Below are 18,055 nucleotides of genomic sequence, written 5' to 3' on the forward strand. Positions count from 1 at the left end.
GGAGATATCTAAATTCTTTTCGATCCTACAGAGAGTTACCTGTTGCCAGTGTGATCCTCCAGATCGATTGGACTTTTACTCAGCACTCAATGCTTTCCGACTTTCTGCTGGACTCTTGCTCCCCGACCCATCCAGTCTTCCACCTAGTTCGCGACACCAGGACTTTCCACCCAGAGTTACCACCCCCTAGAACTTTTGCCTGAAGCTCTCGACCCACCAAGACTTTCTGCATAGGGTAACCACCCCCTATGACCTAGGGTTACCACCCCCTAGGGTTTTCCACCTTCCCAACGTACCTCAGCTAGGACTTTTGCCTAAGTACACTTAGGACTTTCCTGCAAACTCATTTAAATTGTTAGATCACAACATAACCTTAACTTTGAATCCTTTGCCATTATCAAAACACTGGTTCGATCGTCGGATGCTTCCAGCACCAACAATCTCCCCCTTTTTGATTATGGCAACTTAAATTCAAAGTTAAGTAAAACATGCATAAGTAAATGAATGTATCAATAAACATAAGCAAGTTTTTGAAGTAAATAGTTCAAGTAAGAACGTAAGCAAGATAAATGTCTAAGGCTCCCCCTTAATAAGAGCTCTCCTTTTCTTATCCTTAATTTGAATTTTTCCTACTCTCCCCCTTTGCCATATATCAAAAAACTTTTGTAGGGAAAAGACAAGATGAAAGGACTAAGTTTTTAAAACCAATAAATTACATTTTCAAAAAAATTACACTTTTAAAATAACATTTTAAAACAACTTTATAAGTGAAAGTTGCTAAGAAAAAAAACTTGTTGAAAAAATGACTTAGCTAGTTTCGAAAGGATTTGTTAAAAAAATTTTCGTTAAAATTTTTTAAAGCCTTTTAAAAGACATTAATTTCGAAAATCTTTTCGAATAATTTTTAAAAGCGTAAAAATAAACTGAGACATTTTGTAAAATGCTTGAACAAAACATTTTAGAAAATAGTTAGTTAAGTTGGAAGGAATTTTTTTTGTGAAATAATATTAGATTCAAAAAATCTTTTGATTTGACTTAGTTAATTTTGAAGACGGCTATAGAAGTCATAAAATATTTAGATGAATAAGGAATTTTAAATTAAAGTCAAAGGAGGAGGAATTATTTAAGAACCTAATGTCCAAGCATGAGTTAAGTTAAATGGATTTTCAAATTAACCAATTTCCTTTAGTAAGGTATTAGAGTCCTAAGGTGCAAGCATGAGTCAACTTGAAATTTTAATATCCTTAACCAACTGTCTAACCTTTAGCTACTAGCTGAATACCTAGAGGGCAACAGTTTTCACTTGGTTAGTCAAGTTAAGTTAGTAATCCAGTTAGATTTGACTAGGGCTGGATCATTTAACTTGATTAATGTAAAGTTAGTTTTTAATGCCCAGACTCACTATGATGCACAGAAATAAGCATTCTGGAATCTAGGCTGTACCCTATGCATCTCACACCATTCTAAATTTCTTTCAAACACAAACAAGTTATGCCTAGTGTGTTTGTGAGATGCTCTGGCTGAAACTAGGGGAACATGATTTCTAGGGGGAAGTTCCTAGGCTGAGTCCAAATTTTGAAAAACTAATAAGATTGGGATTTTGAAAACATTATTTTTCCTAGAATTTTAAAAGATAATTTTAAGATTAAGCAATTTTGAAGACCAAAAAAAAATTAAAAATAAATGTAAGAAATTGGTTTGAAAGTCAAGATCTATTCTACCCAACACATTCCTATGTGTCTTCTAAGTGTACTGAACTCGAGTTCAGGTAAGGGTTTTATGAAAATATCAGCTAGATTTGATTTGAACTCAACATGGTTAAGTTCAATTTTACCTTTAGCTACATGATCCCTTACAAAATGGTGTGTTTACCTCTAGGTGTTTAGTCATAGAGTGGCGAATTATATTTTTGGTCAGATTAATTGAACTTATATTATTAATTAAAATTTTTGTATTTTTATATTCTAGTTGATAGTCTTTTAGTGTATGCATCATCCACAAAAGTTGAGAAGCACATTCTCCTAGGGTTATGTATTCAGCTTCAGTAGTGGATAAAGCAACGCAGTGTTGCTTTCTGCTTGACCAACTTACTAGGCACTGACCTAGAATTTGACAGCTACCACTTGTGCTTTTTCTATCTAGTTTGCACCCGACATAGTCTGAATCAGAATAACCAAAAAGGTCAAAGGTACAAGTTCTAGGATACCAGAGTCCTACATTTAGGGTACCCTTAATGTACCTAAGTATTCTTTTAGCATATGTTAGATGTGACTCTTTTGCACAGGATTGGTATCTTGCGCACATACCTACTGCAAATAATATATCTGGTCGACTTGTAGTTAGGTAGAGTAAGCTACCTATTACACTTCTATAGTGTTTTGGATCTACTGGTTTTCCTTCTGGGTCAGAATCAATGTTGATATTAGTTGCCATTGGAGTATTTATAATTTTTGAATTTTCCATACCAAATTTTTTAATTAGTTCCTTAGCATATTTAGTTTGATAAATATAGATTCCATCTTTAGCTTGTTTAATTTATAAGCCTAAGAAAAAATTTAGTTTCCCTACCAGACTCATTTCAAATTCATTTTCCATTAATTTAACAAATTCTTTTAAAAGTTTAGTGTTGGTTGAGCCAAAAAATTATATCATCAACATAGATTTGGGCTATAAAAATGTCTTTCTCTAAGGTTTTGACAAATAGGGTCTGATCTATTTGACCTTGGTTAAAACCCTTGGATATTAGGTAATTAGATAACCATTCATACCATGCCTTAGGTACTTGTTTTAGGCCATATAAGTTCTTTTTCAGTCTGAATACATAGTTTGGTTTGTCTAAGTCCTCAAATCCTTGGGGTTGGCTTACATATACCTCTTCCTTAATGAACCCATTTAAGAAGGCTGACTTGACATCCATTTGGTATAATCTGAATCTCTTATGTGCTGCATAGGCCAGCAACATTCTAATGGATTCGAGTCTAGCTACTAGTGCATAGGTTTCGTCATAATCTAATTCTTCAACTTGGCTGAACCCTTTGGCTACTAGTCTGGCCTTATTTCTTACAATCTCACCCTAATCATCTAATTTGTTCCTAAATACCCATTTGGTGTCAATTATGGACTTATCTATGGGTTTAGGTACAAGTTCCCAGATTTGATTTCTATCAAATTGGGCTAACTCTTCCTACATCGCAATGATCCAGTCTGGATCAGGTAGGGCTTCTTCTATAGTCTTAGACTCAATTTTGGAAATAAGGGCAATCTGACTCAAGTTTCTATAAGATGATCTAGTTCTAACTCCTAGGTTTGGGTCACCCAAAATTTGGTCAGGTAGGTGAGAAGTATTTATTCTTGTTGGTCTTATATTTGGGTTAGTCATTGGTTCCTCTGGTTTACTAGTGTTGGGTTGAATTTCATCATCTTTTATAATTCTTGGGTTAATGTCAATACTTTCATTTGTATTAGGTAGATTATTTTCTTCATCAAAGATTACATTTTTGTTTCTTCAACTTTTAGGGTATTTTGGTTGTAGACTCTATAGGTCCTACTGGTTGTGGAGTACCCTAAAAATATTTCTTGGACTGATTTGGGTGTAATTTTTCCTAAGTAATCTTTAGTGTTTAAAATGTGAACTTTACATCCAAACACTTTTAAATAGTTCAAGTTGGGAATTTTATTATAGTATATTTCATAGGGGGTTTTATTGTGCAATTTGTTAATCAGAATTCTATTTTGAATGTAGTTTGCTGTATTTATTGCTTTGGCCCATAATTGATGATTTAAGTTGTACTCATTTAGCATGGTTCTAGCAGCCTCTTGTAGGGTTCTATTTTTCCGTTCCACGAACCCGTTCTGTTAGGGAGTTCTAGGGCAGGAAAATTCATGTTTGTATCCATTTATTTTATAAAATTAGGTAAACCTATGATTTTCAAATTCACCCCCATGATCACTTCTTATCCTTTTAATTTTGGTATCTTTTTCATTTTCTGTTAAGTTGCAAAAATTATTGAAAGCTTCAAAGGTTTCATCTTTTGTTTTTAGAAACTTTACCCAAGTGAACCTAGAGTAATCATCAATTATAACTAAGCAATACTGGTTCCTGCTTAGTGACTTGGCTCTGTGTGAATCAAATAGGTCTAAATGTCGGAGCTCAAGTAAGGAGTTAGTTCTATTTAGGTTGGTTGATTTGTGACTTGATTTGGTTTGCTTACCTTGTTGGCAAGCTTGGCAAATTTTATTTTCTAAGTTCCTTAATTTGGGTAGCCCTCTAACTAAGCCATTTTGACTCATTTTTGAAATGAGTTTGACATGAGTGTGACCCAGTCTTCTGTGCCACAGGTTGGTTTCCTCTTGTTGTGTCAAAAGACACTCTACTGAGGATAAAGGTAGGTCAATTGTGTAGATGTTATTTTTCCTGAGTCCCTTAAGTATGACTTTGGGGTTGTCAATATTTTTAACTAAACACCCAGAATTATTAAAAATAACTAAATAGCCACTATCACACAATTGACTTATACTTAGTAAATTAAAGTTAAAATTTTCAACTAATAAAATGTTTTGAATAATGAAATCGGAACTAAGTTCGATATTACCTTTTCCATTTACCTTAAGTTTACCGTCGTTGCTGAATGCAACTGATCCTAGGTTCTTATATTTAAGCTTAGTGAACTTCAACCTATCTCCAGTCATATGTCTGGAGCATCCACTATCCAACATTCATTGATTCAATTTCTACACATAAGGTATTTTGAATTGGATTCTTTTAGATGGATTAAAAGATAGTTAGATTGAAATAAGCTCTCAAATTTTCCATCTCACCCAATCTAGGTTAGCAATCAGTTATTTCTATGGGTGATTGTTAGATGGTTGAATGATTATTTTAGAAAAAAACTTAAGTTAATTAATTTTGAAAAAGTTTTTAAGTTAATTAAATTTGAACAAGTTTAAGATAATTAAATTTGAAAAAGTTTAAGTTAATTAAATTTAAAAAGTTAAATTTAAGTTAATTAATTTTGAAAAAGTTTTAAGTTAATTAAATTTAAAAGAGTATTAATAAAAAATATTAAATTAATATAAAAAAGTATTAATTTAAACGCATTTTTAATTAAATTGAATTAAATTAATTTATTTTCAATTTAATTTAATTTAATCAAATTTTAATTTAATTTAATTGAATTGGATTTAATTTAATTTAATTTAATTTGATCTAATCGAATTTAATTTATTTTCAATTTAATTTTAATTTAATCATCTCACCCGATTTTAGTTTTTCAATCAGGGGATCCTATAATTTTGTGAGATGAATTAGGTTCAATTTTTTAGTTTGGTTTAACTTTATGTTAGATTCAGGTTTAGCTTTGGGCTCAACAAATAGGCATTCTTTGGATAAACTTCTGGGCTATGGTGAGTCACTTGGACATCATTAAAGTAACCATGCCTTCGAGGTTTTCCAAATAGTCCTATCCACTGAACTTAGTACAAAACCTTGGTCTAACTAGTTAGGATCCATAAAGGGTAGCTTCGGTCAGTTCCACTTAGCCAAATGCACAAGGTCGAAGCTATATCTCCCTAGACATGCATAGACTAAGCTTTCTTAACGTACTATCATCCAATATTTCACCAGTATCGTGGGTCAAGTTAAACTTAGCCCTTTTTTATTCTAGCCCTAATTACCCTGCCGGGTAAGTTCCTTTTGGAGGTGTCAACTATTCTGGAGCCTCCATTATTGATTTTCCTTTTATCTTGTTTTTAAAGTTTTAATTTTGAATTATATTCCTTTAAATTTATTTGTTAAGATAATTTTTATTTATTTATTTATTAGAATAATTTATCTTTATTTATTTAATATTTTATTAGTTAAGATAATTTTTCTTTTTGCTCCCCCTGGATCATAGCCTCGATAAGGTCTATCAAGGTAATGTACTTGATCCTTGGGGACCCAATATTGACCAAGTCCAACTTGATTGACCAAGTTGGACTTGGGTACCCATGCATGGACTAGTTTAGTATTTGGTATGTTGACTAAGGATAAATAGGATCGATATTGTTAGAGTGTATACTAAAAGCCTAGCTTTTGTAAACATTTATTTTTGAAATAAAAGAATTGCATTGGTCAATATCTACAGTTATTTTTTAAATGTAATTTTTCAATTAATTTATATAGTAGACAACATGGTGTGTGGTGTCACACACAGAAGATCATGTTGTCGGTTCTTTATAAATTATAAACAGTTGCTCACGACTAAGATGGAAAGGAACAAACCATCGGAATAGTCGTAGTGTAATTAAGTATTAGTTTATCTTGATTAATAAATTACACTGGTACACTCTAAGTGTATTGAGTAGGACCATTTAAGGTAAGTTCTTTTTGTACAGACTTAATAAAAGATTAGACCTTAGTTATTATGGAAGTGTGTGCTCTTAATCCTAATATAATAATAAACATATATATTTAATATTTATTTCATTGACTTATCAAAGGGTGATGTTTAGCTCGATAAATCAATATGCTCGATAAGTTGGGAAATGATATTACTTATAGTGTGTGTTGTTGATTATAGAAGAAAACTGTGTCCTAGTAATCTAGGTTGAGAATGTCCCCAAGAGGAGCTCATAAGGATTGCCATGTTAAACTCTGCAGGTGGACTTAGTCCAACATGACAATGAAGTTGAGTGGTACTACTCTTGGAGCTAGATATTAATTAAGTGAGTTGTCAGTAACTTACTTAATTAGTGGGCATTCGTTATCTTAAACACAGGGAGACTAATACACTCATAATAAGAAGGAGCCCATAATGTAATTTGGGATTGGTGTGGTAGTGCGATAATAATTCTCAAGTGGAATGAGTTATTATCGATGAACTTGAGTTGTTTGTTCGGGGTGAACACGGGATACTCAAGCTAATCGGAAGGTCAAAACCAATTTCTCCTCTAGGTCTCTGTCGTAGCCTCATTAAAGCCTCAAGTCCATCCAAAGAAAGACCCATCTTGGTATCCATGAAGGGGGTCGGTCCATTGCTTGGTGACCAAGCAATGGTCGACCACCATATCCTCTTAAGGGGTCGGTCCCTTGCTTGCTGCCCAAGGAATAGGGGGCCGACCATAATAATTCAAACAAGGAGGGGTGTTTTGAATTTTTAAAATCTTCTCTTTGTAGAAAACTACAAGTTTTAAAAGAGAGATTTTAAATTTAAAAACTTTCCTTATTTGAATTAGGCCACATGTTTTAAAAGAAAGTTTAAAAATTTTAAAACTTTCCTTTTTTAACCATCCTCATGGTTTAGAAAAAAAAAGGAAGAGAAGTTTTAAAATTTAAATTTTCTATCACCATGTTAAAAAAGGAAATTTTATGAGACAAGTTTTAAATTTTAAAACATGGTTTTAATTTTTAAACTTTCCTTTTTTTAACTTTACTTTATGAAAGAGAGCTTGTAAAATTTTATAAGAGTTTTTTTTCTTGTAAAATTTTATAAAAAATATTTTCTTCCACTTTAAGGGGGCTGGCCACCCATGCTTGGTGCCCAAGCAAGGTGGCCGACCAAATTAAAATAAAATTAAAATCATCATCCAATGATTTGGTGATTGATTCAATCAAGAGGAAAGAAAAGGAAAATAAAAAGGGAAAAGGAAAAAACAAGAGGAAGATTTTAATTTTTGTAAAAATTGTTCCCTTATTTGCCTTGGGCAAGTAATATAAAAGAAGGGGTGAGGAGGCCTCATGAGATCAATTCTTATTCTCTTGCTTGGAGATTTTGGTGTGGCCGACCCTCCCTCTTCCCTCTTCTTTTCCCTTTTGCTCTCTTCTCCTTGGTGGTGGCGGTGGCCGGATTTTAGAGGAAGAGGAAGAAAGCTTTTGGGTGGTGTTCATCTTGGAAGATCGTCGCCCACACGACGTCCAAGGTGAGGCGAGGAATACGGCAGAAGATCTCGAGGTCATTAGCATACAAAGAGAAGGTATAATTAGCAATTGTTTTCCGCATCATGCTAGTTATTTCTTTTTGTAAGAATTCCAAACACATGAGGCATTAGATCTAGTATTTCAAATTAGTTTTTTGAGTTTGTGTTTTCTTTGTTTTCGAATTTGTGATTCGATTGTTCTTTTTGGTTAAGTTAGAGTTATTTAAGGAAATTAAATATTAGCTTTCCTTAAAAGGCTTTGTCTAGGCGGTGGTGGTTGCTCCCATATCCAAGAAGGCCATATGCCTTGCCATGCAGTCCTAGAAGCCAATTTTGGAAATTAATATTTAATGGAATTAATAACATAGTTGGATTTGAATCAATAGTGTTAAGTTCCGCTTACGATTTAAATCTAAACCACTACAAGAAAACAGGGTATCAAAAATAGAATTTTAAAACGGAACAAAAATCCGTTTTAAATTTTAATAAATTATAAACGAATTTACTACGGAAATAATATTTCGTTTAAATTTTAAAAAATAATATAGAAAAAAAATTTTTAAAACAGATTTTAAAATAAATTAGAAACAAATTTTATAAATTAATTTTTATAAACAAAACTAAATACGAATTAGCAACGAAATGTGATACGAAACTATTTTTGTTTATAAATCTGTTTAAAATATTTGTAAACAGAAAATAAATCGGTTTATAAAATATATAATATGATAAATAAATTATTAAGTAATTATAAATATATTTTATTTTAAATAAAAAAAACCTAAACCCTATTTCTTCTTCGTCGGCGCACACGCGTTTCTCTCCCAAATCCCGCACTCGGCGTTTTCTTCTTCGTCGGCGCACACGACGATTTCCTCTCCGCCTGCACACACAGGATTTCTCCTCCGGCTTGCACGCGATCTTCTTCTCTGGTCCCAAATCAAGCACGACTTTAAGCTCAGGTATCTCGTTTGCTTCTTTTCCAGCATGCTTCTCTATTCTAGAACGTGCAACACCAGTTGCGTCCTACTCATGCGATCGAGGTCATTCGTGTGACCTAATCGCGTGGTGGCTGTTGCACACAGCGCTAGTCGCTTGCACGACCTAATTGGTTGCTACCTTGCCAGTACCGCAGCCACCACATTGGTTACCTTGGTCATCTTGGTTGCTGTCTTTCCCCTGTCGTGGCCTTGGTCATGTTTTTTTTATTTATTGTTTTATTAATAAAATTGTTTTTTCAACAAGATATTATTATAGCAATGTTTTAATATTGTTGTTTTCTTGCTGTGCATACAAGTTGTCATCCAATTGAAGCAGTAACAAAACTTGATTTTTTATGTTCATGTTTAGCTTAATTACTACCCAATTAGTCTTAATATAATATCTGCTTTTAGAGAATGATTAGCTCTAGCTTATTTTGTTTTTGAAAATTGTTTGTATATTTTTTAAAAATGTAGGAAATGTCTACAAATCGTAATTGGATGTGGCATCAAAAAGATGATAAAGGTTATCTTCATCATGAGTTTATTGAAGGAGTTAAAGGATTCTTGGAGTTTGCCTATGATCATCCGACATGTGTTAGTGATAACAAAATAAGATGTCCATGCAGCAAGTGTCGTAATAGAAAATTTTTAAATAAAAATGATGTGCGTTATCATCTTGTCAAACATGGATTCACTCGTGGCTACGAGCAATGGTATGCACATGGTGAACCATTAAAGAAAACTAATGATTGTGAAAGAGTTCATAATAATGAAGAAGGATCTCGTTATAGAAATATGGTGATTGATGGCATGGATCAAAGTTTTGATTGGATTACAATAAGTAATGAACAACCACCGAATTCTGAAGCACAGAAGTTCTTTGACTTGTTAAAGGATGCAGATGAGCCATTATGGAATGGTTGCAAAAATCACACTAAACTCTCAGCAGTGACGCAGTTGTTAAATCTTAAGTCTGAGTATAATCTACCAGAGGCATGCTATGATAGACTAATGTCAATAATAAAAAGCATGTTACCAGAAAGTGATAATTTACCGCCAAATTTATATAAAACAAAGAAGCAACTTTCCAATCTTGGACTTGGCTATAAGAAAATTGATGCATGTGTGAATAATTGTATTCTATATTATAAAGAATACAAGGACTACAAAGAATGCCCCATTTGTTTTCATCCCAGATACAAACCGAGGAAGCCTAGAGTGCGAAAAGAGGTGCCTTTTCATGTCTTGCGGTACTTGCCGTTAATACCTAGACTCAAGAGACTTTATGCATCTGCATATACTTGTGAGCACATGACTTGGCATGCAAAAAATCACTGCATAGATGGAAAAATGGCACACCCATCTCATGGTGAAGCTTGGAAACATTTTGATCGCACTTATTCTTCATTCGCCTCAGATCCACGGAATGTGCGACTTGGATTATGTACAGATGGATTTAGCCCATTTGGTCATCAAAGTACCCCTTATTCATGTTGGCCTGTTATTATTACAGTTTATAATCTGCCTCCATGGATGTGCATGCAGAAGCCTTTCATGTTCCTTAACATGGTTATTCCCGGACCAAAGAGTCCCGGAAAAAATATTGATGTTTTCTTACATCCTCTAATAGATGAGTTAAGAGAATTATGGACTACTAGAGTACAGACTTATGATGTGTGTTCTAAACAAAATTTTCAAATGAAGGCTGCACTTTTATAGACAATTAGTGATTTTCCTGCATATGCAATGTTGTCTGGTTGGAGTACTCACGATTGGTTGGCATGTCCTTACTGTATGGAACATACAAAATCATTCCAACTTAAGTGTGGGAGAAAGGCTTCTTGGTTTGACTGTCATCGTCAATTCTTACCTCGTGATCATCCTTTTAGAAGACAAGCTTATAAATTTCGAAAGGGTAAAGTTGAAATAGATTCTCCACCTCTTCGTTTAAGTGGTAAAGACATCTATCAAAGAGTAAATAGACTTCCACATGTAACATTTGGGAAACCACCAAGTGCCACCCAACCTATTGATGGATTTGGAAAAACACATAATTGGGTTAAAAGAAGTATATTTTGGGAGCTACCTTATTGACAAACAAATCTTATTCGACACAATTTAGATGTGATGCATATTGAAAAAAATATCTTTGATAATGTTTTCAACACTATTATGGATGTCAAAGATAAGACGAAGGATAATGCTAAAGCTAGAAAAGACTTAGAGCAACTTTGTAGCCGTCCTGAGTTGCATTTGATTGAACATGCACATGGTAAAGTTTACAAACCAAAAGCACCATACACTTTGAGCAAATTACAAATGAAAGAAGTATGTATTTGGACTAAATCATTAAAATTCCCAGATGGATATTCTTCGAACATATCTCGTTGTGTAAATGAGAGTGAATGCAAGTTTATTGGAATGAAGAGCCATGATTGTCATATATTTATGCAAAAATTATTGCCTATTGCATTTCGTGATCTACTTCCAAAATCAATATGGGAAGCATTAACAGAATTAAGCAATTTTTTTCGAGATATATGTGCAACTGTGTTGCGAGTAGAGCACATGGAACAAATTGGACTAAATATTATTGAGATAATATGCAAGCTTGAAAGGATTTTTTCCCCCGGCTTTCTTCGATTCCATGGAGCATATGATAATTCATCTTGCATATGAAGCAAAAGTTGGTGGACCTGTACACTATAGATGGATGTATCCTTTTGAGAGGTATTATTTTAAATCAATTTACTAATTCATGTTGATGCTAGTTATATATATTTAATAAAAATGTAAAATTTATTCAGGTTTTTGTACCATTTGAAGAAAAAAGTGGGTAATAGAGCTCGAGTTGAAGCTTCTATTGTTGAAGCTTATATGATTGAGGAAGTTTCAACATTTTGTTCATCGTACTTTGAACCACACATACAATCACGACTAAATCGAATTCCACGAAATGACGATGGAGGAGCAGTAGATTCTTCTAGCGGGCTGCCAATTTTCACTCACCCAGGGCGAGCACTTGGCTCTCGAATTTCAATTAGATATCTTAAAGATGATGAGTTAAAAGTTGCCCATAGATACATCTTGATGAATTATGACCAGATCATTCCATTTGTGACGTAATTTCTTTAATCATACATTATATTTTCATTATTTTGGCAATTGACAAATAAAAATTATAAATAATCACTTTATAAATGTAGGAAATTTTTTGAAGTACAGAAACAACAATATCCAGGGATCAATGACAAGGAACTTCAAATATTATGTGATCAAGAATTTTCTCAATGGTTACTCACTTATGTAAGTATGTAAATTATAATCTTAATTTATACATCAATTTCTAATAGTTCATCACAATATTTTTAATCCATTGAATTTTAATTTTATTTTAATGTTAGATTCAAGAACATCCTTTTGAGGTTGATGATGACATAAAGAAGCTGGCACATGGTCCAAATCGACGGGTTTCAAGTCACAAAGGATACTTTGTCAATGGATTTAAATTCGAGACCATGGAACATGGGCGTTTCAAAGCAACATCAAATTATGGTGTTTGTGTCTTAGGGAGCACCATCAATGAGTATGAAGTGGACTACTATGGGGTGTTGGAAGAAATTTTGGAATTGAACTATTACGGTCTCAAGGATGTTATCGTATTGTTTAAGTGTCATTGGTATGATACATCAGATAAAGGGATGAAAGTGCATAGGTTGGGTCTTGTAGAAATTAATCATAAATCAAAGTTAAACACAAATGATCCTTTCATATTAGCTGCTCAAGCCCAACAAGTGTACTATACCAGATCTCCTACCATCAAACAAGAGATAAATGATTGGGTCACGGCATGCAAAGTGAAAGCTAGAGGAAAATTTGACATACCATTCCTTGAAAAACAAGATGAAAATGTTTCACCAATTGTTGAAGTTGCTTATCAAGAGGAGGAGATATCCACTCCAAATAATGTTCTCACAGATATAGATATTGATGATGTTAACATTATTTTTAATGTTGATCAAGAGGAATTAAATGAAATGGAAATTGAAGAGCTTCGACGTGTTATGAATGGCAAGCAAGTTATTGTAGATAGTGAAGAGCTAGAGGAAGAACTTGAAGATTTTGATGAAGATGAAGAAACACAAGATGAAACAGATTGTGACTCTAATAATAGTGATAGTGAATTAATGTAGTTTATTGTGCTATTTTTTTTTCCTTTGGAGCAAAGTGTACTCAGAGTAATATTGCAGCTTTTGGATAATAAATGTTGTTCCTACATTGCATTCCTTGAGTATATATCTAGTTATTTCAATTTAGTTGAGATTGTACCAAGTTGACAAGTTGTTCTCCGAAATGGTTTTGAAACTTAAATAGGTATAAGGTTCTCCATATCATGACATTTTTTTTTATGTAACATGGCAAATTCTCTATAGCATACAATTTTTAATTAAATATATTGATTATATTTTAACAATGCTGCAGGATGTCAAGTAGGAGAAAGGATATTGGTTCTAAAAAAAAATCAAAAGGGAGAGGGCGACGGAAATGGCAATCTCTGACGATACAAGATGAATATGTATATTTAATTCTTATGAATGGAATACAATTTGATCACACTATTGATTAGTTACATAATATTTACTTTAATGTTGATGCATATAGGCAACATGATACAACGCATGGACTTGATAACATACCAGATGAAATACAGGTATGCTAATTTTATCTCGACATGTAGCACTCAGACTTGCGATCAGAATATCTAATTTAAACCATGATGCAGCACTCAGACTTGCTACGTGGTTAAAGTAGGTTAAAAACATTATTGGTTGCAGCACTAAGTTATTTCATTTATTTTCTTCTCTCTTTTATTTCCAACCAAGTAAATACAACATTGCCTGATGTGATTGACCAACCACATTTATGCATGATTTCCAGACAATTATAGAAAAATCAATGTGAAAATTGGAAGGTGCCTCTGCTGTAGTGCTGCTTAATCATAAAAGATATGACAACATAGAAAGAAAATGGAAATGAACACATGTTTCTTGCTTACCTGCAAACCCAAATTACGCTGTTGTTGCTTCAACTTACAAAACAACAGTAGTAATTTCAGGATGCCACAAAACTGGATGGTTAATTTTAACCTTATCATGCTTACAAGTTATTTATCTGGAGCTTCTATTATAGTAGGATTTTGATAATGAATATATGTGTTTACAATTTCATGTTTTGTATTGGCCAGTTAATATGTCCCAGTATTCTGTTTTGTATTTGATAGAAACAGAATGCTAATCTAGTTGAGACAACATAGCAAATATGAGAATGGTTGGATGGATATGTGAGGTTGCATTACCAAATAAATTAAAAATGTAAATATCTATGAGCAGTCAGTTGTAGCTCTATATATAAGATGATATAGAGAAAATATATTAATATGGTATGAATGTGTTCAAGAGGACAACAATTTTTTTTGAAAAGTAATTAACTAGAATTGAATGTGTGAGGGATACAATGAGATAAGGAAGAATTTACTTCTGTAATGACAAGTGATTTAAGAAAATGGTTATTTTTTATGGATATAACCTAGCATTAGTTCCATGAAACGATAAGAATGACAGACTCACAGAATCAGAATTAGACCTAGCACCATATAGCCAATTTTAAACACTTGGAACTAACACTACTTGATGGTGGTGGTGATGTTGGTTACGAATATAATTTGGTATTGGATTTTGGAGGAAAATGGATGAATTGGTTGTGGATCAAGTGATGAATCTAGACCTACCTTCTGTCTTTATTGATTTTTATGATATTTATCCAATTCTTCAAGAATGACTACAATAAATTTCATCTAGATAGATCAATTGGTGTACTTGATTAATTTATTTGTGCTAGAACAAAAATGTGTATCCATCCTGAAATAACTCTGCATTGTTGATTATGGATTTCAATAATCAAGAAAATATAGTAGAGAGTGGACTTCAAAAGAAATGGCTACTTCTAAGTTAATGTATTATGATTATCATGTTTGAACATGTCAAGTGGAGTGTCTCCTTGTAAACTGTCCTGTCATTCTTAGTGTTGTAGCATGATTGTTTTAACAAACAACTTTCTTGAATGAGGTCAGTGGAGATATATCTTTGAGACTTCTCTTGTTATGTCTTTCTTTTTTTTTCTTAAAAAGTTATTGTTATTTAAATAAACATAGTCTCAAGGAAAATAATTGAACCTTTTAGTCCTCTATATTTTTATAGTTTTTTCATCTTTGCAGAAACAATTCTTTGATGATCAATCTTTGTTATGTATGTATATTCCTCGCTTTCCAAAAAATGGAAAAAAGAATTCTGAGGTTTCCATTAGAATACAACAGAAAATGAATTTATGTCATAACCTGATCAATTTACTAATTCATGTTGTATTGCTGCTCAATTAGCTAAAATTTAAGCTCTTTTATTGCTACTTTAATGCTGCTCAATTAGCTAAAATTTAAGCTCTTGTATTGTTGCTCAATTAGCTAAAATTTATGCTCTTGTATTGCTACTTCAATAGGTAGACAAATGGATGAGCTAACATTACTAGAGCTGTTGTATTACTGTAGACAAATGGGTAGTATTCTGATTTAATTTTATGCTGTCGTATTGCTGTAGACAAATGGATGAGCTAACATTACTAGAGCTACTACTATAACTGGGGGTTGTTATAGTCAAACTTCAAAGTTGAACTACAATTGAGCTAAATTTATTTGAAAATCACAATGGTAAGGTTTGTTGGATATTGGGGCCTAAATGGACCAATACGATTTTGAGGAGGAAAAAATCGGAAGCCATCAATTGTTGGAAGTCGTAATTGACTTCAAAATTGAAATCTACGTTTCGCGTAGATAGATTTAGACTATTAATTTGCTCAAAACCGATTAAGGGTGAATGAGAAATTAATGTTCAAAGTCGGCCCAAAATAACGTTGGTTATTCATTAAGGAAATGCAAGGGAGAATAGTCCCACATTGGAAATTTCCGATGTGCATTCCTTACTTATTAATGATGTTGAGTTATTGGAGTTAACTCAGAAAAGTACCAGGTACTCTCTGCTCAGGGGCGAGCAGGTGCTCGCACCTGTGAGCCCGCCACCCGCCACGTGCCCAATGGGCGCTTTGTAGGCGCACTTTGCACTTTGCACTTTGCACTTTGCATCGTCGCGAGGAGCATTGAGGAGCTTAAATTTATGCTCCAGGTGACATTGCAGTGCCTACATGACACTCGGGTGACGTGTCAGGCTAGTACCTCACATGGCAGTGCCTATGTACGGATGGCAGCCGTTGATCAACGTTGATCAAAGAAGTATGGTGGATCGCTTGTGATGCGATCTAGAGCGTTGGATCACAATGAGTCACGATCTGACGGCTTGGGATGAGACATGATCTGAAGCATCGGATCAATGGATCCAGATCCGATGGCTGATAGATCTGAGGGTCACAACTCTTAGATCTGATGGATGAGATTAAAGGGGCTATGTGAAGGGTTATAACTCTTCAGTCCGGACGGCCCAGATTAATCCACCCAAAGGTCACACCCCTCCCTAAAGCCTCTTCCTTCTGTATAAATAGAACCCTCCAGATTGGAATCAAATCACTCAACTTAATCTTCTCTTCCTCAAGTATTCACTCACTCATCTTGTGCATTCAAGAGTCCAAGAAGCCTACGAGAAGGTTCGCTGGTCTCGGAAGTCGGAGTGCTACGATTCCGAGACGATTGTCGTCGTTGTATCTTGGGAACGAATTGCAACAATCCGTTAAGCACCGTAGCGGAGCAACATCATTTACGGAGATAGTGTCGAACACTAGCCTCGACGATCAGTTTGCATACTCCGGAATTTACCGGAAACAACAGTCCAACAAGGTTAATATCCATGGTTAAACATCAAGCTAAATTTTCTTATTTATTTGTCATAGGATGAGGTGGGAAGACAAATTTCAGATGATAACGTGATTAATGATGCAAGATGCGAAGAAGATAGTTCATCAGCAGTTCGACGAAGAGGACCTAATCACGGGTCTCAAATTCCAACCAATATTGATGAACGGACTAAAATAAATTCACTAGGTTCGGTCCTCGGGATCACCTATCGGCCAATATTGGGATGTTGGCACATTCGAGGGATGTGGTTATGAATAAGTATGTCATACCTTTTAAATTTATTAAGTTTTGATACTTTTGTATTAAATTAATTTTGTTGTTATAATATTCTTAATTTTGTTATCTTTAGATTTGTCGAAAATGAGGTTCCTCGTGAAATTACAAATGATATCAAAGGAGTGATTAAAGGAGTATGGCCAACGTGGAAAAAGGTGCCTAATGATATTAAAGATTTACTTTGGGAAAATTTTAAGGTAAGTAATATATTTTTTTAATTAGAGCAGCCATTGATTATTTATTCACATATGAAATTATATATAATTAATGATTATTTATTTGTTTTGATGCAGTTGAGATATAATTGGGATAATTTTACCGACAGAGAAATGAAAAAGGTATGGAATGAAAATTCAAGTGAGAGATACAGGGCATCCATTCATTTGGCTAAGAAAGCAGCATTATCATCTGCACAAGAAGATTTAGGAAGGAAACCAGACATATTAGATATGATAGGTAGAGGACCTGATTGGATGGAAGCTAATATATGGAATGACTTGGTTAAAATTCATTGGAATAAAGAAGATCACAAGATCAAATGTGAAATTGCACGGCAGAATAAAATGACAGCGAAGGATGGGTCTACTACCAAACATACTGGGGGTTCAATTTCTTTTGGAGCACACCGTGAGAGAATGGTAAACCTCCTTTTCTAACATGTTTATTCCAATAATTTACACATTCGATAAATTTATTATATATTTGACATTTAGATATAAATTCAATATATCTCATTTGTTTTATTTTATATTGACATGTATTATGTATGATTGTAGAAAAAAGATTTGGGATGAGATGTGGATGAATTTGAGGTTTTTGAACGAATGCATAAAAGAAAGCAAGGTACTGGAGAGTTTGTGGATAGCAAATCGGCTCGAGTTAGTGTAAGTCAACATAATTAATTATTCATTAATTTTCTATTAGCTTATATTAACTCTTACTTGTTGGTTTTTATATTTGTTAAACTAATATAAGCTCTTGTAAT

At 33.5% G+C, this 18,055-nt stretch overlaps 1 protein-coding gene across 1 annotated transcript; it reads left to right on the forward strand.

Moving 5' to 3' along the window:
- The first annotated feature begins 17,017 nt into the window (after positions 1-17,017).
- On the forward strand, positions 17,018-17,726 carry LOC122033955. The gene is made up of 3 exons (XM_042593098.1): positions 17,018-17,052; positions 17,144-17,267; positions 17,364-17,726. The coding sequence occupies exons 1-3, from the start codon at positions 17,018-17,020 to the stop codon at positions 17,724-17,726; spliced, it is 522 nt and encodes a 173-aa protein (XP_042449032.1).
- The last annotated feature ends 329 nt before the right edge of the window (positions 17,727-18,055 follow it).

Source organism: Zingiber officinale, chromosome 11B (assembly GCF_018446385.1).
Source record: "Zingiber officinale cultivar Zhangliang chromosome 11B, Zo_v1.1, whole genome shotgun sequence".
NCBI lineage: Eukaryota > Viridiplantae > Streptophyta > Magnoliopsida > Zingiberales > Zingiberaceae > Zingiber > Zingiber officinale.

Bases quoted from the DNA above. Each gene is read 5' to 3' on its own strand.
- LOC122033955 (XM_042593098.1), top strand. From the start codon at position 17,018: ATGTTGGCACATTCGAGGGATGTGGTTATGAATAA. The intron at 17,053-17,143 runs GTATGTCATACC...TGTTATCTTTAG, and splicing joins AGGGATGTGGTTATGAATAA to ATTTGTCGAAAATGAGGTTC. The intron at 17,268-17,363 runs GTAAGTAATATA...GTTTTGATGCAG, and splicing joins TACTTTGGGAAAATTTTAAG to TTGAGATATAATTGGGATAA.